Genomic DNA, 24106 nt, shown 5'->3' on the forward strand with positions numbered 1-24106 from the left:
CTTTTTTATCGTCCCTAAACAGAAATAAATTAAATCCTACTACAAAATTGGCAACTTACCTGAAGATCCTCTTAACGAAGCACTAGAGCTTACGCCTCACATCCAAGGACTCTTAAATAATTTATTACTTCTCTACTCCGAAACTAAGAACGATTTAGCAAATAATTACAAAAGTAAGTCCTGACATTGTCTGTCAAGAAACAAACTCTAAAATGGATAAACTTCCTACTCTAAAAAAATATGAGGGATACCATATCATCTCCGTTCCAACTGTGCGAGAGCCAGCGGAGGTATATCAATTTTTCTTTCAGACGAATTAATATCCTCCACATTCCTTATCACCACTGATCGTGAAGCTATAGCTGTTACCACCTGGTGCCCATATAAATTCATTATTGACCATCGGCAATACCCCCTGTGTCTTTATTGACAGCATCCTCTTTTCCGTTGGGGATGACTGTAAAATTTTAGGCCTAATATTCGACTCCCGACTTACTTATAAACAGCATATCATGGAAATCCAAGGCAAATGCTACAAACTATTAAACATTATCAAAATCCTCTCACATTACCATTGGGGAGCTGACGAAAGTTTTCTTCTCAAAATATATAGAACCCTAATTCGCTCAAAATTAGATTATGGTATCTCTGCCTCCAAATCTGACCTTGACCTTTTAAACTCGGTGCATAATACAGCTTTACGTATTAGTCTAGGTGCTTTTCGATCTAGCCCTATAGAAAGCATTAATTATGAAGCTAATGTGCCTCCACTTTGGATCCGACGTCAGCAACTACTTCTCCCTTATGCTGCCTCTGTATTATGTAACCTCGTAAGACCTGTGGATCGAATATTCATAACCACCACTAAAAATTTATACAAACAATCAATCATTCCACCAATAAAGCCCGTCCCATTTATCTTATCCGAGCTTCTCGATAGTACAGACCTCTCACAAACAATTTCCTCTATTAAAAATATATTTACCGAACACCCTATTGTCTAATCTATACATGACTCCCACCAAACTCTCACATCACAAAAACAGTTACTACCATCTGGTTACCTTCCTACATTGGAATCGTAGGTAACGAATTAGCAGATCAACAAGCAAAAAGTGTCTTAACTCATACCATCACCGACAATATAACTATCCATAAGGATTTAATATCAAACTAGAATTACGTGGTAGCAAAACCTGAACACTACCTTACACTCTATACTCTATACATCACACTCAAGCAAGTAACTTCACAGGTGTCACCAGACGAGACTTAGTCATTGTAAGAAGGACAAGATCGGGCACTCAAGACTCAACCATGGTTATCTAATTTCTTCTACCGCCAGACCCATTTGCACCAGCTGTAGTTCCAATTTGACGATAAAACACATATTGACTGAATGCCACAAATATGCCCCCCATACCCAAGACCGCAGATCCAGTTCAAGACCAATTTCAAAGACATCCTGAATGACAAGGAGTTAATCTCTTTCAATTTCTAAGGGATATGAATTTTTACCATAAAATATAGAACAATTATATATTGATAATGTGTTAATGTGTGTATGTATTAATATAATTGTAATTGCACCTGTGTAAGTGGCCTTAGTAGCCGATCACGTTAAATATGAATGAAAAAAAAACTTTTAGTACGGTCAGTTATTCACGTTACGTCAATTAAATCATTGCCTCTTTTTACGAAAATACTGTCAACAACTTTCATTTCTATTGATAGAATAAGATATTATGTGGAAAATATGTGTTTCATAAATAGGTTGAGTCACGTGATGGAAAACCTCCACCGTTTCTACTATAGAGAAACAAAAGTAAACTTCAATTCTATCTACTCAAACCCTAGATTTTTACACTAGTAACAAGAGCACGGAAACATTTGAATTTGTAATAACTGTAAATGCGGGTTGTCATTGCGCGAAATGAGTCTCTCCTTCGTATTCACCCCGAAACTAGTTTCGCGAGTATGTTTCAAAGTGAGTCAACAACAGTCGGTTTTCGATCGCGCATCAAACAGCTTCGCCTTTCGTGTTGACGCCAGCGTATATATCCACCATGTGTGTCGCGCTAAAAATGGATCAGGCTGCACTAGTCCGCACAAACTGACGGCTTACGCTATCTTCGCCTAGAATCCGAAATGTTTCGTCCAGTCCCCCGAAGACATTCTCGCGAAACAGTTCGCGTAGTGACACCCCGTCTTAAAAAAAGGGTCTGGAAGTTAAACATTGCGAAAAATGGAAATCCGATGGAAGGAGGCCTAAACTAAAAAATGAAACAATAGAAAGACAAGAAAATAAATTCAATGACCATCATCAATCATATGAGTGGCTTAACACTTGAAGACGGTACCGAGAAAAGCACGTTCCACTTTATGATATACAAGTTTAGGACTTTTTTGATAGTTCGTTTGTGGTTGGGCCAAAATATTTATATTTATAATCACAATAAGCCAAATCAAGTTCAATTTTTGACATACACATTCAGAAACTTTATTAGTCACTAGACATCACGAATTGTGTATTAACAGGTGAATAGGGAAATAAATGAATAATGACAACTACGTTAAATGCTTTTTAATAATAATCCACTTTTAGCTAGTAGAACCTATATTTCCTCTAATGCAATACCGATCTTCGCATTTTGGGTTTGACAGATTTACAAATCTTCACATACAAGAATAGTTATTCTTGTATGTGGAGAGTACGAGTTGGTTTGTTTTCATATCTTTGTATCACTGAGTGTTGGTTTGCGTTTTTGAAAATTATGCAGGCTTCTATGACTCCAGTTACGACACTGTTTATCAAAAACATTAGAAAAACCTCTTTTCTTGATCTTTTGGGTTTTTTTTCACATTGCTACTGATTTTGACGAGTTAGAAGACTGTTACCATAACTTCATTCCGTATTAAGGGGATATTTGTTACCAAATCAAACACATATTGAAACCTCTTGACAATAAATACTTGTTTTCTAAAGTTCTTTCCAACCTATCCATCAAATTTTTTAACAACCACTTTTTTATTTGCAATCTGTGAAATTTACAATTGTTTATATCAATATATAATTCTTGTGGGAAAAGTACCCAGTGGCAATTTCTTTTCACTAAAAAAAATGTTTGAGAGAAAACTACTAATTTTTGAGAGAAGAGAGATATTTTTTCTTTAACTGACATAATTTGAAGGTCACAAGCAATAACGCTATTGGGTACATACCATGGACCATTTACAATCTGACTGAAATATTTCTAGAATCGCTATATTTTAGAGATGCAGTGCTTCATAGCCAAATACCATGACTCCAGATGGGTTTTACTTTAACTTTGTATATTAGCAGCTACTTGTTGATTGTCAATTGAGATCTTCGATCTATTAACCAGTACAGTATGCTGAGTTTTCGACCGAATTGCTATCTTTTGGTTAGTATGTGTGTGGCCCAGGTTAGTCGTCGGTCCAGATGAATAAATCAAATTTGGTCGATGATAGATATTAGCCTGTCGGCTTTTAAAATCGGTTCTATTTTCTCAAACAGTAATTTCTCTAGAAGTTTTGATTTAACGCGTAATAGGCTAATTGGTCTGTAAGATGTGTCAAGATGTTTTTTTGGCTTAGGGATTATTATAATTTTGGCTACCTTCCACAAAATTGGGAAATAACCTGTTCTTAATACTGCATTGTAGACTTGTGCTAGAAACTTCAACCCCTTATTTGATAGTTCTTTCAGGATTTTGACACTAATTAGGTCATATCTGGGATATTTTTTGCTTCAGATTTAGATTCAACTGCTATATTGGTTTTATGACCTGGTTTACGGTAAATTTTTCTATGGAAGATTCTAATTGATATAGAGATTCCAGAAAATCTTTGACTTCGCTCAACGTTGAAGTTGTTCTCTATGAGGTTGACCTTGAAGATTTGTTCTAATTGTTTTCAAACATATTGACTTTATATTGGCTGCTTTTTGCCTATAGATCTTCAGGAGTGCGGATAGGAAAATTTGTTTTTTCTCCGCTTTCCACTATAAATCATAATCAGTTGCTTCTATTGCGGTTAAGTTCCTAAGATAGTTCTGTATTTCATCATTTTTATTATTGTAGGGTAGGGTTTTCAGTTCTAAAGTTGCTTGATATAAATAAGTCTTTTTAGCGGAAGTGTGTCCGCTAAATTTTCCTTATTTTCCGTTTGTCCATAATTTTTTGTTTAATCATCCTCGAAAGAGTTTTGGGAATGGTAATTTTATCCTTAATTGAGATTGAGCTGTAAGTTGCTCTCTGAATTGTTTTATGAGATGTTCAACCATATTATCAATGCTTTCTTCAGTTTTTAGAGAAACTTGGAAATCCAGAAAGCTTTCCAAAGAACCTGAAAGACGGAACTGTCATCAGAACTAGATTGTGCATCTACAGATTCTTCTCGAATACCCTTTAGACTCCGAAATCTACTCTTTTTTTCATAGCTTTTGGTAGCTTGGAGTTATTAGTCTAGAGTCCCATTGTGTATGTTTGCCTTTGTAAATCAAAATTATTTTGAATTGTTGAAGACTATACCACCAATTTCTCGCTTCAAAAGTTTTAAATTTTCACAGCAGAAATAGCAAAAAAGAAGCCTTTCTACAGAATTCCTTTCTCGCAAATTAAAAGTGAAAGGAAAGTAATAAATAAATGGAAAAAATACATTATTTATTCGTGTAGTCGAAAGTTGGGACGGTACCACCTATACTTTTAATCATTTCTATTATATAATTCGATTTTAATAAACGAGTATCGAAAATTATAGTGAAAGTAGTAGTAGAAAATGTCTTTTTTATGTATAGTCTCCCAACGTGACTGAAATAATGATGGTCCTGTTACCATCCCGGTTCATCAAGGTGATTTTTTTCTGCTTTACCTAACAAGAAAGGAATTTTATGCGCTAAATTGCCAGTTTCTAAATTCCAAGGTGTTATCTACATTCAGTTATTTTATTAGTTTCGTTGTTATAAAAATGAATTATTTCTTTATTGCAGCAAGTTAGAACGTCCACTAAACCAGATCCATATGTTCAACTGCAATTAGGTAGACAAATTAAAACGTCAAATTGTGTGATGAGAACAGTGAACCCCGTTTGGGAGGAAGGATTTATATTCATGGTTGCAAATCCTGATTCAGATTATCTGAATTTAAAAATATTTGACGCTAAAACTGAAGTAGAACTTACTGAAGTTAGTTACAATGTTAGCAGTCTTTGTGATAAAGAAAATTTAGAAATTGAAAAAGAATCACTCCGGTTGGAGTTTGGCCGCACTGACTGTAAATTAATTTGGTCTCTGCATTTGAAGGTAATAACATAATCAAATCGATTGTATCTACGGGGGTTGCCTTTTAAGTTTTCACAATCGAACAATAGATTTCGTTAATGAATTATGACACCACTGTATTTGTGAACATTGACGTTTGTTATTGCAAAGCCGTGGCAGTTTAGAAATTGACTGAGTAAGTTGTTTAAAATGAACATTTAAAAGAAGCACCTTTGTGCCAAAATGGGAATCACCCGTGACGTTGAATGATTTTTTTGTGATTATAAAAAGGCCTTACTACACAACAATGCATGGAATCGATTCGTGCAAGCTTTGGTAATGAAGCACTATCAGGGAAGACTGCTTACAATTTCGTCAGGTCAGCCAAAATCTCTTTATTAAAAAACTCAATTTAATTTTGATCTGTATGTCTTTCTTATTTCGTTTTTGGTTTAAAAAAATCAGAGAAGAATCATTTTGCAATTATGTCAATACACACACATGGAAAAGGGATATTGAAAAAGTAAGAACTGAAATTACATTAATTTTTTAAATAAAACTTATAATTGTAGGGTATGGCCATTCATACACTAAACAACACAATGTTTATCGGATTTTTAGTTATAAACTTGTGTGAGAAGTGTACTTATTACATTTTTAAAGTTTTGGTACTTCACTCACGCGGTTATAAGGCGTTCTAACGTATGTAGTCGCATCCAGTTAATGCATGAAATCGTGCTATATGTTCACAAAAGACATCTCCTAGCTCTTCGTATAAGTCTTGATTAACTTGATGATCTTTTGATTAGGAAAAATACTTGTTTATTGTGATATTTTCTAAATCATGAAAAATTTAACCGTTTCAATGGAGACGTGATGACACAGTAGTGGTATCTCACGAGGTGAACAGCGACGGCAGGATGTGATATATAGCTCTGAAGTAACTTATATTGTAACCCATAGTCAGCAACCGGTTTAAAGCCGACTAAGGTTTTATTGTAATATTAGCTGTTAATTCAATATGGTACACAATTTTTGTATCAGCTTTTTTATGACACTGGAGTGTATATTTATCATTGATTGAACATGAATCGTTATCATTTATAACCTCATATTGACAGCATTGAACGAACTTTTTATTACGAATAAAATGGTATCATATAATGTTGTTACCAGTACATGACTAAAAAGGTTACTTTCTCACCCCCAATAATTTTAACCAAATCGATGGTCGTGTTTGATCTGGGTCAAGACTCACGAACATATAATGAACAAAAGAAACACCTCGATAAGATCCTTCGTACTATTTTATAAAGGGTAAATAATACCGATCAAAAATTATTCATGCAGCGAATTTCTGTATATAAATGTTTTCACTTTGCTTTTGAACATATTTTTGTAAAAATTTAAACAAAGCCCATACAGGTTTTACATATTATATTCCATTCGAGAAGAGTGTAGAGTAATAAATCAATCCCTCTCTTGTCCACCATAGCTGTAGTCACATTTAAGAAGAATTTATTTTATTTTATTAAACCTTAGCAAATGAATCCAACATTTATTTTGTAAAAAATTTATTGCATCAAGTTCAAATTTCCAACTATGTTTACATATCGGCCAAAACAATTCCTTTGGGGTATTTTAAGAAAGGAATAATGTTGACAGGTAAATATTTCATGCCCTTTTTACCTATACCAGACAGGTTAATTTGAAAACGATTTGTAAAATGTTTTCTGGTAAAAATGATAATTGAGTACATTTTGCAAGAGGTTAATAAAAGATTAAACTATGAGGTATACTTAAATGGTTATAGACAAGTTTCAGTTTAAGAAAAAATCTTATAAAAGAAAATTCCCAATACACATTTGCATTTCTAGCGCAGTGTTTGTTACAGAAACGTTTACAAAACTTTAGTGAATATTCAATATGTCGACCTTTGAAAACTATACCCCAATACATAAAGTGAAAACGCATGCAATCTCTGTTAACGAGAAAACCATGGCTTGAAATGTATATGGTGCATTAAAATATCAGTACCCTTCAGTGAGTGTGGATGATCTAACAAGTATGTGTTCGAAGATGACAGGTCTAAGAAAATCAATAGTGTACAAATTTCTTAATGGAAGGGAAACAAGTGGATGTTTATGTGGTCCAAAGTCTTGGTCAGGAAGACCAAAGGTTTACATCGATGAAAATTACAAATATAAAATCCGCGGGAAAGTCCACTCATTTTACTTTATAAAGAAAATTCCTACCATTGATAAAATTAGAAAAGCTTGATTCCTAACAATAATTCTAGATACAACACAAGACTTCCTGTAGTTTTTTTATACATATCGATTACAGAAAATGATGATAACAGGCCTAAAAAATTAAAAATATGTGAGTTCTTTTTACGGTTTACAGCAGTACCCGATTGCAAAGCTGAAGAATTTAAAACTGAAATTTTCAATACGATTAGACAATATAGAATTCATTTGACTAAATATAGAGGACAGGGTTAGGATTGAACAAATGTTATTTTGGGTGTTTATGAAGGATTACAAACCCTAATAAAAGATGCTCCGAATGCCGATTGTGTTCATTGTACTGCGTATGCATTCAATTTAGTTTTAAACGAAGCTGCGAAAAAAATGGACGTGAAGAATGTAAAAATATAATTAAAATTTCAGAGAGTTATGATTTTTTAGTGCTTCTCACATTTTTTTCTTCACTGTTTGGACACATTAATCCTGTTTATAGAGCTCTACAGCATGAGAATAATGACTCACAGAAAACTATTATTTTATAAAGTAATCTTTTGAATAGACTGTTCGGAATAAAAAATCAAAATTCATTCAATAGATATATCAAGTTCTCAAACTACACAAAGATTTAAGAGCGTTTGCGACTTGAGTAGTATGTTCGAAATATGTCAACCGAAGAAACTCCTGTCTTCCTCAAACAAAGAGATATTGAACGCTTCTGAAAAACTATCTGCTAAATACAGTCAAGTCGTCTTAGTTAATCTTTATGACCAATTAAAAACTCTAAAAACTTGGTTAAAATCTGAAATTAAAAAAAATCATTCATTTAGGAACTCATCGAACCATTGCTAATAACATTTTCCCAGTTTTCTCGATGTAATGACAGCATACTTTTTATTCTTGAAGCTTCCAGTAACAATCGCAACTGCTGAAATTACCTAAGAATTTCGATGGGGCAGGAATGCCTCTCAGACCTGTCTCTATTTTCCATAGAGGTAGAAACTTTGAAAAAACTAATGTTGTCATCTGCTATAAATTATTTAATAAATCAGTTTGCCGACAAAAGGGCAAGGAGAGTGTATATTTAATTTGATTTGTTTGGAAAAAGTAACATATAGATAATTAAGATGAATAAATATTTCTTTCAATTTAATACAATTTTTTTTGAGAAATCTTTACTCTTCCTTAGGGCCCCAAACAAATTATTATGGGGGTCCTGCAAAAGCACTCTATGCTTCTGATCAAAACACTTTTGTTAAAAGCATCCGAGCTGCTTTGTCACTGTTATTTGGTCTACCATTTTTTTTCAAAATTTTACTTCAATCGCGCGATGTATACTAGCCATTAGTAGATTGCCTGTCAACCACATTCTGTGTTTCTTAATAATGATTGAAAGGCTGTTTTTGTAATTAAAACCCATGTATATTATAAAAATATTATATTGAATTTGACCACCTCGCTTAAGGTCACGAAACTGTGCTAGGAGGTAACGCGATTTCTTCAGGAAGAGATCGTTATAAAATAGGAATTAGTCAAGTATTATAACTCTTAAGTAGTAAATGTTTTTCGAAAAATTAATTTGTCTCAAATATTTTTTCAGTATTCCCAATTTTTTCCATGTGTATTTTAAAAATTAGAATTGTTATGTATCAAAAATATTCCATTGATACTCTCTTCTCCTAATCCATACTAATCACATTGAGACAAAAAAATCAGTGTTCTACTAATTTTCCAAATTTACTATTGCTGGAAAATGATTAGGTTTTGAGGAAATTGTAGCACGATTTTAGAATCTTGTCTAGGGATTATCCAATAGAGACGAAAAATTATTTTGTTGTGATGTATTTTGAATTGGTATAGAACAATAGATTATGGAAAAAATTGATATTTTTTTAATAATGAGAACTTCACATCATAACAGCTATTTAGAGACTGGGATTATATTGATACTGTTATTTATAGAGATAATCTTCATAGTATACTTTCACTAAGACTAAAGTGTTTCTAATTATTCCTATTTCATTTTTTAGTATATACTATTAGCATAGATTTTTTTTCTTTATTCGAAAAAATTTAAACAATGATTTAGTTATCTTATAAATCAAGTGTTGATGAACTATAATATTTTTATGCAGATTTTTCATAACAACAATTTTCAAGAATATTTAGAAAAGCGACCTTCCTCGAGAAACTCGATGTCCAGTAAGTACATATTATATAAATGATATTATATAATAACTTTAATTGATCGTTATTTGTAGGTATAGATACAATTGAAAAGGATTTCACGGATTCAGAATCAATATCTAGTGACAGCACTAAATATTCCAGTCACAGCCGCAGACATACAAAAAATTCTCTTAAATCAAACAATTCTTTTTGCTCAAGGTATTATTTAAAAAAATTTCTAGTTTCAAAAATTGTGTAGTGTTGGGCTCGTCACTATTCTTATAGCTTAAGCCCGATCCAGACTTCACAAGGCTACACGAAGTAGTGCGAGAGTTTTGACGGTGCGCTTGTTACTTTTCCTAGCTGTCGCTCCGCTCTGTTTTTATTTTACGAGCGCCGATCAAAAGTGAGGATGAAAATAGAACGATTGATGCTTGGGATCAGATAAGTAGAGAATAAAATCTAAAATTATCTCGCTTCGGTGTCATTCCATTTCTTGTCGGTTTTTCGGGTGCAAGTCAAAGGAGGCAAGGTGAAGAGGCGAGACAATAAAGCACATTTTTAGACTTACTCACCTTTCTATTTACTTCAAGTAGCGATGTTATGTTTTTATCATAAGGGAGTGAAGTAACAATTTATGCATCACTTTTATGGAATGAAACCAAATGGAACCATTCATTTGGAATCCAAAAATTCCTCATAACAAAAATAAAAATAAAGTGAATGACGCGTGGGATCGGATAAGTAACTCAATAAATAAAGGTAGGTATATCGTCTTGTTGTGATGCTCTGTTGCCATCTACCACCTTCTCCATTTTGATTTTTTTAGTTAGGTAATATAAACGTAAGACATTATAATATTGGTAGGCACGTGAAGTACCTAACGCAGTCACGTCTATTTTGTAGTTGATGTAGCGGACATCTGAATAAATCGAGATTGTGGATGGCAAATTTTTTATTTGAGAAAAATGGTTGAATTCCATTGTCTTTTAGAGAATTCATAATTAAGTCTAAAATAAGAGTGTTTGAGGTTATTTAATCTTGTAAATTCAGAGTTTGAAAATTCTCTAAAACTCTCTAACAATGCTGAAGAAATTATTGTCATTGGAAACTCATTATCTTCTACGGTCCTATAATTACTATCAAAACCATGTCCATTTGCAAAAAATCTTGTCAACCGTCAACCAAAGTTTTATTTTCATCAAAAATCGTTATCGAGGCTCAACAACATTACATTTGAAAATTAATTACAATAAACGATATTTATGAATACTATTTTCTTCTAGAACATCTCAAGAAAGCTATGGTGATATAAATTTAACAATGAGGTATAGTTTACAAAGACAAAGGCTGATTGTTGTTGTGCATAGAGTTTGGTAAGATATAAAAATAGTACATTATATTACTAGGAGTACTATATTATCAAGCATAAACACATTTCATGAAATATGTAGCAAAAAGGTTTTGTTCATATTCTTAATATTTATCAATATATTTGAAAAAATAAATCATATAATTGGCGTGAATTTTTGGAATAAAAATATCGATACTGGAATTAGCTATTTTTATTAATTCTGGAGCCGTACATTCACATTCCTAAGAAATTTACCAATAAGATATTCAAAATTGAAATAGGTGTCAGGTTCCTACCCTCTCAATAATTTATGTTTATGAATGAGAGAGTAATCAAATCAATCAAATCAAATGAAGAATGAAGAAGTATTCGCAATCCACTTCTTTTGTTGGACAGTTAAAATATTTTTTCAAGTTATACCTCATTTTTTCGTAAGAAATAACATTGTTGTATATCTGGTGTACACCTATATTACCAACTTATTAATCTGTTCTATGCTTCTAAACAGCTAAAGATAAAAAAGTGCAATGTTTTATTTTTCCTCAAGATATAAAGAACATCGTATCATAATGGTTATATAGGTATAAGTGTTTACATCTTGATTTCTAATTACCAGTATAAGTAAATATACTTCTTCCAAATCCAAATCAGACGTTGAACTGTCGCAACCAATATCCACAATAAGTGGCTTGATCAGTAATATTGTCCACTTTCCACATTTTCTCTTCTTTAATCATATGATTAACTACCTTTTCCAAGTTTCCAGGTTTTACATTGTTCACAGCTTCCAATGACAACTGTTTAACATCACTCATTTTAAAAGAATTCATTTTTTCTTGTAACTTCTTCTTTATCTGTGCCCATACCAATTCAATCTGGTTTAGATCGCAATTTTATGGTGGAGATCTAACCATCGTTACTCTACAATTTCCTGCAGTGTAATTCATTTCATATTTTTTGAATTTCCATCTTTGGACGGAACACAAAGAATACAGCTCTTATAGGAACAGAATAAAACTTGGTAATATTTGAATTTCAATTCTCTGAATCTTTTTTTAACCACTTGGTTGTGGACAATTTTTCTAAATGTCTCGACTAATAATTAGCATTATCCATAAAAATATGATAGAGTTCTGAGGAAGAACTATCATTTTTTCGAACCATTCATTAAAAAGATCATCACTGGAATGACTGTTCAGAAGTCAATAAATCACATTTAATTTAAAGATCGTTTCAACTGCCGATTTTATAGACTTAGGTAATTTTTCTCGTTAGTACAATATCTCTTTTTCTATTAAAACCGAATATTTTTTCTAGCGAAAACCTATTTCCTTTAAAAGTTTGCATAGTTCAACTCAGTTCAGGGTAATCCTTATCATCTAGAACGGTGACATAAATGTTTTCTACTGTCGAAAATTCTTGTTTAAAGAACAACGCTTATACTTCGAAGTATTTAATTCAAATGATTTTCTATTTGAAATTTTGGTTTTCCTAGAGCTTTACGATCGGTTTGAAACTCACCACATTTTTGTTCTTTAATATTTCTGTAAATCGTAACTATCTCCACTGTGTCATCAACACAATTGAATATTAAAATTTTTCCATTAACCGTTAAAGAACCGAGTTTTGGAAGTTTACGCGGACCTTCCAAATTTTTCATAATCACACTACAATTCATAATAGACTGCGCACTAAACCTTGCAAGTTGCAATCAAAGTAAACCATTGAGAATACACAACTTGGACCTCTTTAATTATGGATAAACCTAGGTACTAAGATCTTATAATAGGGTTACGTACTCTTTAATACACGGGGATTTTGATCACTCCAAACCTTTTTTTTATTGCTTTTTATACCTTATGGTTATAAAAGACAGATAAAAGTCCAAAACTTATATTGGCTCAAGTACATGTATGAAAATTTTTATATTATTCTGTAGTAATTTTTAAAATAACCGTAAGTTGTAGATCAATAATATTCTCTCATACATAAAAATAGACTCAATTAATCAATCATGATTTTTTTAATGTAAATCCTTTTGTTGTATATATAATGAATATAGAATTTTTTTAGTAATTTATATTTCGAAGATCCTACCGAAGATAAGGATATATATGTGAAGATTTATTTATTACCAGAAAGATGCAAGGCGAATAAAAGGAAAACGAAAGTAAAATATTATATTTCATTAAAAAAAAAATTTGTCTCATTTTCTATTTCAGGTGATAAAAAATTGTAGAGAACCTGCTTTCGATAAACGCTTTGAATTTTTAGTTGCTCAAGATGATCTGAATGATAAATATTTAGAAGTGTCTGTAATCGAGGAAAAAATGATTAAAAACGAGATTTTGGGACAAGTAAGTTCCAATAAATTTTTTTTCCAAATTTATCATTATACACCTATTCAAAATATTAATTATAAAGTTTATACAAGTAAAGTACGGCTAATATTAATTGGACGATATCAATTTCTTTTTTATTTCTATAGAGACGTTCATAACCAGAGGTGGAAAGACTTGAAAACATCAAAATAATGAATAGGGAGAGTTTTTTTTACAGCATTGCTTTTAATAAGTGTAATGCTACTCGATCAGAGCAGTTTGTGTAAAGTATATCAATCATAAACCTCCGGAAACCTATCAATGATGCTAACCATGAAAATCAATAGTATACGGCCATAGCCATAGACAAATGAAACAACCCGTCAGCTGATCGCATTCACTCATCGGTCTAGGATAGAAAGGATCATAACATATAACCACGACCCGATTAACTCGATCAGTTTCCGAACAACAATCACTGTGATCTGGGTTAGTTTCTGAACATTTCGAAGTGGAACAAATAGTATATCGTTCTCTCTCTCCGGGCGCTTCAGTTAGTTCTGAGCATGTTTTGGGCGCATGAAGCATGCGCAGTATAGATAAAGTGTCTCGAACGAGAGAGAAAATGAATATTGTCGACATCGTAGAGCAGGGACGTTTTTCCCATACCACCTGTCCATATATAGGTATTACATATATTGTTAACCCGATCACAGTGTAGTGTTAGTTTGAATACATTTGGAAGATGTAAGTTAGATTGAAAACTTCTAAGCAGTCTACAGATAACTCAACGCCGATACATTAAGTACCATATTTATATTACATCCCAGGGTCCAGTTATTTGGATGTATTGTATCTATCTATTTTTGTAGCGGCTGTCTGTGGAAATTGCAATTTATTTTCCTGAGCGGTTGGCGCGTTGTTTGTGTTATTGAGTTATCTGTTATCTTGACTTATACTTTATGTATCTCATTTCGCTTTGATTTCAAATTCATTTTGTCAAGTAATCAAAAACTTTGTAAACCCACATCAATTGTCAATTGAATTGTAGAAAATGAAACATCATTTGATAAAAAAATTATTGAATAAATATGATTTGCCGAAACTAGAGAATTTTATACAAAAACAACACAATCCACATTTCTTGTTTTCTATTCCTATACACTCTTGGCATCTTAACATGAGGCTTTTGTCTGTTATTAGAATATACGTATAATGTAAATGTTCATAGGAACTAAATAATAGAAAAACATCTTTTTCTATTCTACTAATTAAACATACAGTCTTCTCTCTCAACTGAAATCGAATTATTAGGAAGTTACGTTACTTGAACACATTACATAAAAACATTTGGTCGAATCTTCCCGACATATTTTTGTGTTCATCTTTCACACATGCAGGTTCAAGTTTTTTAAAACAAAATTATTATTCAAACTTCTTGTGTTTTATACTTATAAATTCATATTTCTTTTGCTTTTTCAATTTTTATCTAATGCCGGGCCTTTTCATTTCCATGCAAATTCTACCGTCTCAAGGTTTTTTTCGAACGTGAGTTGAAGCGTGTAACTCTTTGTGTATGTCCAAATTCTTTCTGTAAGGTTAAGTTTTTGATATATACTCCTTTTGACGAAGCCACTTTTGCATGCGATGGTAATGGTTCTGTCAACTCATAATTTTCCAACTATTTGTTTACCCATGTGCCATCTAAATAGTAAATATTTCGATATTATTCGGGAAATTCTGCCGTTTTAAGGAATTGATTATTCCTCGTCTTTCTATCAATGCCGATTTCCTGTCATGCTGTTGTCTTCGTAAATATGGGATACCTGAGCTATACCACATATTTTTGTCATATATAAATAACAGAAAATGGCACTCCCGTCATCGTTTCTCAATACATTAGTGCTTGTGTGTATAGAAATGTGTTTCGCAAACATTCTTAAATTTTATTAATGTATGTTTGGCCGAAAGCCCTAATTATTTACCACTACATTCCAATGTATTTTCTTCCTCATTGCTTGCACTGAGTGGTATTAGTTTTGGTTAATTATTATAATTATGCCATTAACTATTATTTACCTTCTCCTTTTTCTCAACGACCAAATGAAAATAAAATTATTGTCCTGTACTTCTTCAATATTTCCGCAAAAAAAACTACGTCACCGATAATGTATTTCACTGTATTTCATTTCAAGATTAGTGAATAATACATTGGTCATACATTTCATTCCACTTTTTTCATGAGCTCTTTATATTTTCCTAACTTTTGCGCATTTGCCGCGTCAATAGCTTGTAAGTAAGCCACATTCCAAGATCGGCAAAAGGTCTATTGAAGTACAAATGAAGATGAATTGTAGCTATGATAGTTATTAAGTGATAGAGGTTATCTTCTAATCAGTTGCAACATAAACAATACAACTTTTCTATCTATTCTCTTAGTGTAGCGCATCTTTCAAGTATATACAAGGGTTGCTATTTAAGTTTTGAGATATGAACACCGATATGAATATGTCAGATATGACATTACCATTCTGAAATTTGACGTTTTTAATGGAGATGTTCACCATTAAACCGCGAACATTATTGTGCTATTGTGTTTCGTTGGTTTTCCGAAATCAATCGTGGTCGCACTTTTTTGTGAAGGCTAGGCTGTTGGGCCAAAAAACATCGATGCTGTGCATAAACTGAGATTGCAAGACGTGACGTACTATGGAATTAATGCATACTTGGGCATTAGTTACACTCGCATAGACTCAATATTGCATGAACATTTGGCTACATAATTTGATAATTTCTAAAATAAAGCTCGTGTTTGAATGAATGATTGCGCAAATGAAGGTGTGTTGTTGGATCTCCAATATCGATTTGTGAGGTTTTCTATGGAAATACTACATACATTATTCAACATGTCTGCCCTGAGGGTACTAAATTTACATTATCCAGGAACTGGATCGTGATACGTCCAAGATTTTTTTGTATTCATTTTTAGTGAAATATTGATAGTTTTAAACGTATGAAATTTATATAAACAATTCGACGTAACAATAAGCACCTAAATTTTATTGATACATTAATTATGACTATTAATTGCAAAACATTAGAACATACAATAATTTTATATGGAATAATTTCAGCCATCGATCTAAATTATTTAAAGAGAAACGCGGAAAAACTTTCATATCATAATGATACGATGAGCGTTTTCATAATAAATACAAATTCATATTTTTGTCAAAGCCAACTACATAGACATCCAAAGTCGTCGCGAATGTTATCAAATCGTTTCCAAAATGAGGAAAATCTTCTGGAAAATAGATACTTCCAGTATCATTTATATGTTATACTTTCGATTTAATGAATCAAACGGAAAATGATATTTTCAAATGAATGCAGAAGAAATAATATTTCAAACATCTGCAAGATTAGAGGATCTATTTAACCTTGATTTTGTCTCTGTTAAAACACCGCTGAATTGTTTATATAAATTTTATAAGTTTAAAACTATCAATATTTCACTAAAAATGAATACAAAAAAATCCTGGACGTATCACGATCCAGTTCCTGGATCATGTAAATTTAATACCCTCAGGGCAGACATGTTGAATAATTTATGTAGTATTTCCATAGAAAACCTTACAAATCGATATTGGAGATCCAACAACACACCTTCATTTGCGCAATCATTCATTCAAACACGAGCTTTATTTTAGAAATTATCAAATTATGTGGCCAAATGTTCATGCAATATTGAGTCTATGCGAGTGTAACTAATGCCCAAGTATGCATTAATTCCATAGTACGTCACATGACGATCTTGCAATCTCAGTTTATGCACAGCATCGATGTTTTTTGGCACAACAGCCCAGTTCGCGGTTATATGGTGAACATCTCCATTAAAAACGTCAAACTTCAGAATACTTGAATAGCAACCCTTGTATATACGAAAATCATATACCGCAATAGAACTTTGAGGAAATTACGGGTTAATCCAATCATGATCTGGATGTTTGGAAACATTGCTGATCGAGTAAATCGAGTCGTAGTCACATGATACGATCCTTTGTTACTTGATAGACAAGTGAGAAATTGCGATCGGCTGACAGGATGTTTCATTCGTCTGTTGTTTTTTGAAATTTGGAAATTAGTTATTCCCTTTAAACGGCTGTCTACTGTTAAGTTATTCTCATAATTGATAGATTACTGAGATCTGTGGTTTTTATACTTTTTGACATTTCAGCAAAAAAAAATAACTTAGTATCAAACTTTACTGTATCTTTAATCTATCATACAACTAACAGAATATGGAAGAATTAACGAAAAAAGTAACGATAAGTCAACATTTTTTGAAGATCATATTTTAAATTTCCACCGACTAACTCAATTTTTTTATGATATATCCAGAAATTCACATTAAAATATGCGAGATTCACTCCTGAGGTGCATGAAAATTTATTGCAAAGAAAGGAAGCACTGCTCCCCCTTACTTAACTTGCACTTGTTTCCTGGACTCGGAAAATATGATTTACTGAAAAACAAACAACAACAAAACAATATCAAACCTTAAAATATAACTGAAACCAAAGAATTCATAAATAAAAATAGAAATCTAAAAATTTTTAAAGCCGATAAATCTATTAAAACTGTTATCATGAAATCAGAAGATTATAATAATAAAATTATGAAACTATTGAACGATAAGACAACTTACAAAAAACTTAAACAAGACACTACGATTTCTTATCAAAAACAAAATAATAATCGAATTCGATCTTGCGAAAAACAACTTTTTATTTCGTCATCAGACACAAAAAAATGAAAATTCACAATGCCCTAAAATATATGAAATATATGGTTTACCAAAACTCCACAAACCTGACATTTTTCTTCGACCGATTGTTTATATATATATATATATATATATATATATATATATATATAAATAAATTTTTGATTTTAGGTCTCTTCTGTTTTAAAATTGGTATTTTATTTTAATTTTTGGAACAAATATAAAAATTGATGTTCCGAATTTTATTTAAGTCCTTATCAATGATATTGACACTGGCAATTTGCGCATTTATATTAATCAATAGATCACCCACATCAAAATCAAGAACATTTAGAAGCGTAAACATTACAAAAGATCTAAAATATAAGAAATTAGAGAAATTCATATATAGAAGAATAATATCATCGAAAGAAATATCCATATCTATGAAATTTCGAATTTATAAGACAATTTTGATACCCACCCTGACATAAGTCTGTGAAACCTGGATAATGAAGAAATAAAAATAAACAGAAATTGGAAATCTAGGAGGGAAAAATACTAAGAAAAATTTTTAGAGGAAAGAAGACAGAGTTAGGATGGAAGAGCAGATCAAACCATGAAATTTACACACTTTCCAATGAGTCACCAATCAGCGCGTTACAAGAGGGTTACAATGGCTAGGTCAGTTGGAACGAATGGACGAAGACAGACTTTTAAAACGAGTTGCATGGCAGATATCACAGGGCAAGAGGAAAATAGGTAGACATGAAAAACGGTAAACGGTGGAGGGATATAGTGGGAGAAGACGTTAGAGAGAAAAACATCAAGAGCCGGAGAGAAAAAGCAAGGAACGAAAGAAGTGGAGAGAAATTACAAGGCTATGGACCTAAATGGTCTGTATTTAAGCCTGTATATGTAGGCTTCTAATTTAGATCGTGTTGACTAGGGTATTTTGGAATAAAACAGTTCGGAAGGCTAGATAAAAAGTTCATAACACACGAAAAAATAAACGTTAACAAAGTTTTAAAAAAAGAACTAAGGAGATATAAACGTAGCAAAATAAGATGATGGTTTATCTACACAAGTTTTGGATTTAAGGGGTCCGTCGTCTTTACGTCTTTAAAAAGAAATACGTACATATTATATTTCTTTTTTAAATAAATGCGTAACTTCTACCCTTACTTCCGCTTGGACACTCATTTGATTTGTGACCCTTTTCTTCGCAATTGAAGCACATAGTCGTTTCATATTTTGTCTCACTAAAATTCTTATAATATCTTCTGTAATCTTTCCTTTCCACTTTATATAACTTCAATTTTTCTTTAAATTCAACGAAGTTCTTAGCTCGATATAAAATCATTTTATTTGCTGGATAATACATTGAATTATCACCTCTGGTTCTATATTTGCCGTACTTCCGATTTCACGCATAACCAAAACGTATTCTTGCATTGACTCTTCTTTTACTTTAGATCAGGACATAAATAATTTGTGCACTAGTGCACTGCTTACTTTGACTTCGAGTATGAAATCAAGTTTTCGTTTTAAAACCGTCCAAGACTTAATTCCTTCTTCGGACTGAATAAAAAGTTTAGCTAATCCTCTAAGCGATTTTTTAGCAAAAAGTTCGTTCCATCTAGTTATCTCAGCAATTTTCTTAAAATCAGTTATCCGCTTCCGAACGGGGTAATCACTTCTTCCATCGACAATTCGAATACTGTCTTCGATATCTGTAACGTTAATGCAAAAAAATCCCTATTTGATTTTAATTTTGAGCCTGAACGCCGACCGGAATCAATGATTTATAGATCATTTTTCCCTTCATCTGTATTTTCTCCTTCAGTATCACATTTTACACTAGCATCAGCATCATTCAGTTTTAAGTCGTTTAAAAACAAACTCGTTTTACCAAACATTCAGTCCTAAGTCGAAATATTACAAATCGAAACCAAATCAGAAGGCTGCAATTGTTCACTTACCACCATTTTATTTTTTCCTTTTTTTATATATTCGTTCTAACCACTATTAAGGTGAAATCCGGAGAATTGAAGCAAATTTTTTCGTATGATCCGAGCTGGTGACTCTGCAAAGCTACTCCATGCAACACTCTTACATCCGACAACTGTGCATGCTCTATGATATGTTGAATTTGTTCAATACATTTTAAGCGAGTAGTTATTTTAGATAAGAGATGTTCTAAGAAATAGAAGTAAAAAAAACATTTAAATGATTCCGACTTAACAGCAAAAAATATGTAAATTCAGATAAGATATATAGAAATCTAACTAAATTTGTATCTACATGATCCTTTTTTTTCAACGAGTTAAATAATACTTTCGTACTAGGATTCTATCATTGTAATAATTCATCTTATTCTAAGACAGTGAAAAAACTTCAATGTCTACTTCCAAATAAATATTTTACGAGAAAGGCGAAACTTGTTTTTAAGTAATGCACACTTTGAGATTCTATCCAAAAATTTGCTCAGATTAACAGTTACAACACATTTCTGTATAGTTAGGTAACTTTTAACAACACTTGATCAATAAATAATGTTTTATATACCCAAATTGCTGGGAGCTTCGTAAAAGTTCCTGGATATATTTTAGAATTCTTTCTGATGAAATATCTTCTTTAATCGCAGTGTCACGTCCATCATCAAAGACTGCTATTTCTTCTGAGTTAAGGCAACTTCATATGGAGGTATTGCACAAACAACTGTGATGCTGTGGTCCCTTTCCCAGCTTGTCGTCGAGCCAACCCTTTTCTGTTCTTTTGCCGCCAAAACTTTCCCTGGTTCCTGCACTGTGGAACTTCCAGTTTCGTCAACATTGTAGATGTTGTGTTTTTCTATAACTCGCTGTCCTTGAAGGAAATGGCTCTATTTAACTGGTTGCTTCTGCCTTTCTTACGGTAATTTTTATTTCGCCATTAAAATTATAATTTTAAATCATTTTTTTCGGTAAACTGAAAAAACATTTCCACTTCCTGGTCCCTAATGAAAACAGTTTTTCTACCCAAAATAGGAGTGACAAATACTCTGCTCATATAATCGTTTGGAGGCATTCAGGTTTTCATTGACCAATTTACTCCATTGGCTACTCTAACACGTGGCATTTGCATATGCAATAAAGAAAAAAACTAAAATAAAAATTTATTTTTGTACATGAGGGCAATGCCGATCGAATGTTTGAAATTATACATTTAAAAATAATTTAGGTCCTCAAAATCTATAAATCTATAAATTCTATAAATCATTAGCTTCAATACGTAAAACTAATCATGATGTACCATTCAACTGACAAACTACACACATTCTTAAAAAAATATAAATATAAGTACTCACCACTTATTTTCAATGATGACGATATTAGAAGAAACACAAGGAAAACAAATGGCCGACTATTTCATGCCAACGCTTGCTGGTAGCTGAAGTAGTCAAACACACTCGATGCTGGCCGCCATTTTACCTCACTTTTGTAACAGCAAAGTCAAGTTTATCTCAAATCTCATTTACATTATAATTATTTGTTACATCTAGCAATATCATCTTTTGCAGGTATCAATTGATTTGAAAAATATCAGTTTGCCGATTACCAGAAGTTTTGAGTTAGGACCAAGTATAAAACATAATTAATTTATATGCTTATAAATACCAAATAAAAAGTAATTGTTAGAAATATTGTCTTATTTCTGCGCCTAGAATAAATCTAAATGTCTAAACTAACACAAGTTCCATTGATACATACAGATTTTATCTATCAATTTACTATTATAAGAATCAACGAGATATCTTTTCCAATAACAAAACAATAAAAAGTTACCAAAATTTACTAATAGTCAATATTGAAACAGTTTAGAATATGTTACAAAGAGAAACGCAAACTTTAGAAATAACTTCAAATCAAAAACTTGGATTAGTTATGAAATATTGTTTACAAGAAAATATTACAAACAGTGCGTTCGAATATTTAATCCATTTGTAGGTATAGAATTTAAAGAATCAAAGGATGCTTTAAATGCGAGATGGAAGCAGATCCAATCTAGTCCCTATAGGAGAAAATTGTAAAGAAATGTCTCAAGTAAAGGCGCTGGAGCAAAATTTTCCAACATTATACAACAAAAACTTCTTACAACATAAAATGTTTATATTTGTTGGAATATGTTGTGTTGGGTTGCGTAAAGTTGGTGTTGCGATTCAACATTAAAGTTGTAGTATGTTGTATAAATCCGTTTTTAGATGCAAAGATCAAAGGATAATATGAAACAAAGTGAAACATTTGTCAACATTGCTTCGATGCGGACGGATTGTTGCAAATTGAGTGACTAAACAGTAGACAGACAGCCGCGTGTTACATAGAGAAAATTCCAGAAGATTATTTAAATAAACCGCAATAGGATTAAATATCATAAACACTTTATCAGCATTTATTTTATTATAAATACGAATGTAGCAGTAGTGCGGTCGCGATTTTTCACGCAAAGTGCGATAAAAAATTCCGACTACGTACTTCAGTACAGCAGCATTAGATCTACATGTTCAACGAGAAACTTCAGGACTTCAGATAGCTGTAAGTGCCAAGTTTCCTTATTTTTATTCCTTTTTTTTGTCTATCCTTATCAAACTCTGAGTAAGAGAGAGATAATTTAATAATTTTGAATATATAATTTTTATGAACGATTTAGATAATTTATTAAATACATTGTAAATGTATTGTAATGTAAATTAAACTTAAAAGACAATTCAGATTGCGAAAAAATGGCAACAGCAAATTCAAAAACTCCAAACTGGGAATTATTTAAATTAAAATTAGAGAATATAAAACCTTACGCTGGAAATATAAATACTTTAAATAAATTCATAACTAGATGTGAAAAACTAATTGATACTTATGCGATTTATAATAATTATGATATTAATACACATGTGTTAGAATACATCCAAGAAAAATTAGTCGGAAAAGCTGAAATGATGATAGGAAATAGGACTGAATTAAACACGTGGCAGAAAATCAAAGAAGCATTGATACAATGTTTCGCAGATAGGCGCTATTTAGACTACATACTGCAGAAATTAACAAGAACAAGACCGTTTAAAAACGAAAACTTAATAAAGCTTGCTAACAGGCTACAATTATTGAAAAGCCAAACAATACAAAGAATAAGAATAATGATCAAACCGTAAATTTTCGAAGAGCCTCGGAAGAAAAATTAAAAATAGTCGAAATAAATATTGTAGCAAATAATCCATTACCATATATTGAAATTAAAAATCAAAAATTAAAATTATTAATAGATACAGGAAGTAATAAATCAATATTAAACCGTCAATTGTTGAAAAATTTTCCTATACCTTACACGCAAAAACAAATTAAATCATTTTTAGGACTATTAGGATATTATAGAAAATTTATTAAAAATTTTGCAGAAGTCACAAAACCAATAACAATATGCTTGAAAAAAGACAAAAAACACACACAAAAGTTTATGCTTTAACATTTGTAAACAACTATTAACTTCAGAACCTATATCAGCTTATCCAGATTTTAATAAACAATTTGACTTAACAACCGATGCATCAAAATATGCAATAGGAGCAGTATAATCTCTAGAAGGACACCCAATCTCTCACGCCTCAAGAACATTAAATTATACAGAGATAAATTATTCGACGATAGAAAAAGAATTATTAGCAATTGTATGGGCATGTAAATACTATCGACCTTATTTATTTGGAAGAAAATTTACTTTTAAATTAAAAGAATATGATTATGAAATTAAATATTTGAGAGGAAAATCTAATCTAGTTGCAGACCCATTATCAAGAATAAGATCAGATTGTGATGTAAACGCTTAAGAAACGGAATGTTAACATTGATGATTTAGATTCAATAATTCAACGAGAAATAGAAAATTTACCAAATGATTTTGAACCAATAGATGATGATTTATTACCTGATTTATCAT

General features: G+C 31.7%; 1 protein-coding gene and 1 long non-coding RNA gene across 10 annotated transcripts in view; both read left to right on the forward strand.

Moving 5' to 3' along the window:
- LOC130444929 (extended synaptotagmin-3-like) overlaps positions 1–21819 on the forward strand; it is a 109754-nt gene extending 87935 nt beyond the window's left edge. For 7 of the 9 annotated variants that reach the window (XM_056780316.1, XM_056780313.1, XM_056780312.1 and 4 more), the window contains 7 exons: positions 5012–5323; positions 9663–9729; positions 9789–9915; positions 10983–11072; positions 13124–13220; positions 13273–13407; positions 21699–21819. In XM_056780316.1, the coding sequence (XP_056636294.1) occupies positions 5012–5323; positions 9663–9729; positions 9789–9915; positions 10983–11072; positions 13124–13220; positions 13273–13407; positions 21699–21776 (906 nt within the window). In that variant the 3' untranslated portion in view covers positions 21777–21819. The remainder of the gene's footprint in view (positions 1–5011; positions 5324–9662; positions 9730–9788; positions 9916–10982; positions 11073–13123; positions 13221–13272; positions 13408–21698) is intronic. The other 2 variants (XM_056780319.1, XM_056780320.1) reach the window with 1 other exon arrangement.
- On the forward strand, positions 49–2571 carry LOC130444932 (uncharacterized). The gene is made up of 2 exons (XR_008910010.1): positions 49–173; positions 1256–2571. It is a non-coding gene; the product is annotated as an uncharacterized LOC130444932 (long non-coding RNA).
- Positions 21820–24106: the final 2287 nt, after the last annotated feature.

Source organism: Diorhabda sublineata, chromosome 6, assembly GCF_026230105.1.
Source record: "Diorhabda sublineata isolate icDioSubl1.1 chromosome 6, icDioSubl1.1, whole genome shotgun sequence".
NCBI lineage: Eukaryota > Metazoa > Arthropoda > Insecta > Coleoptera > Chrysomelidae > Diorhabda > Diorhabda sublineata.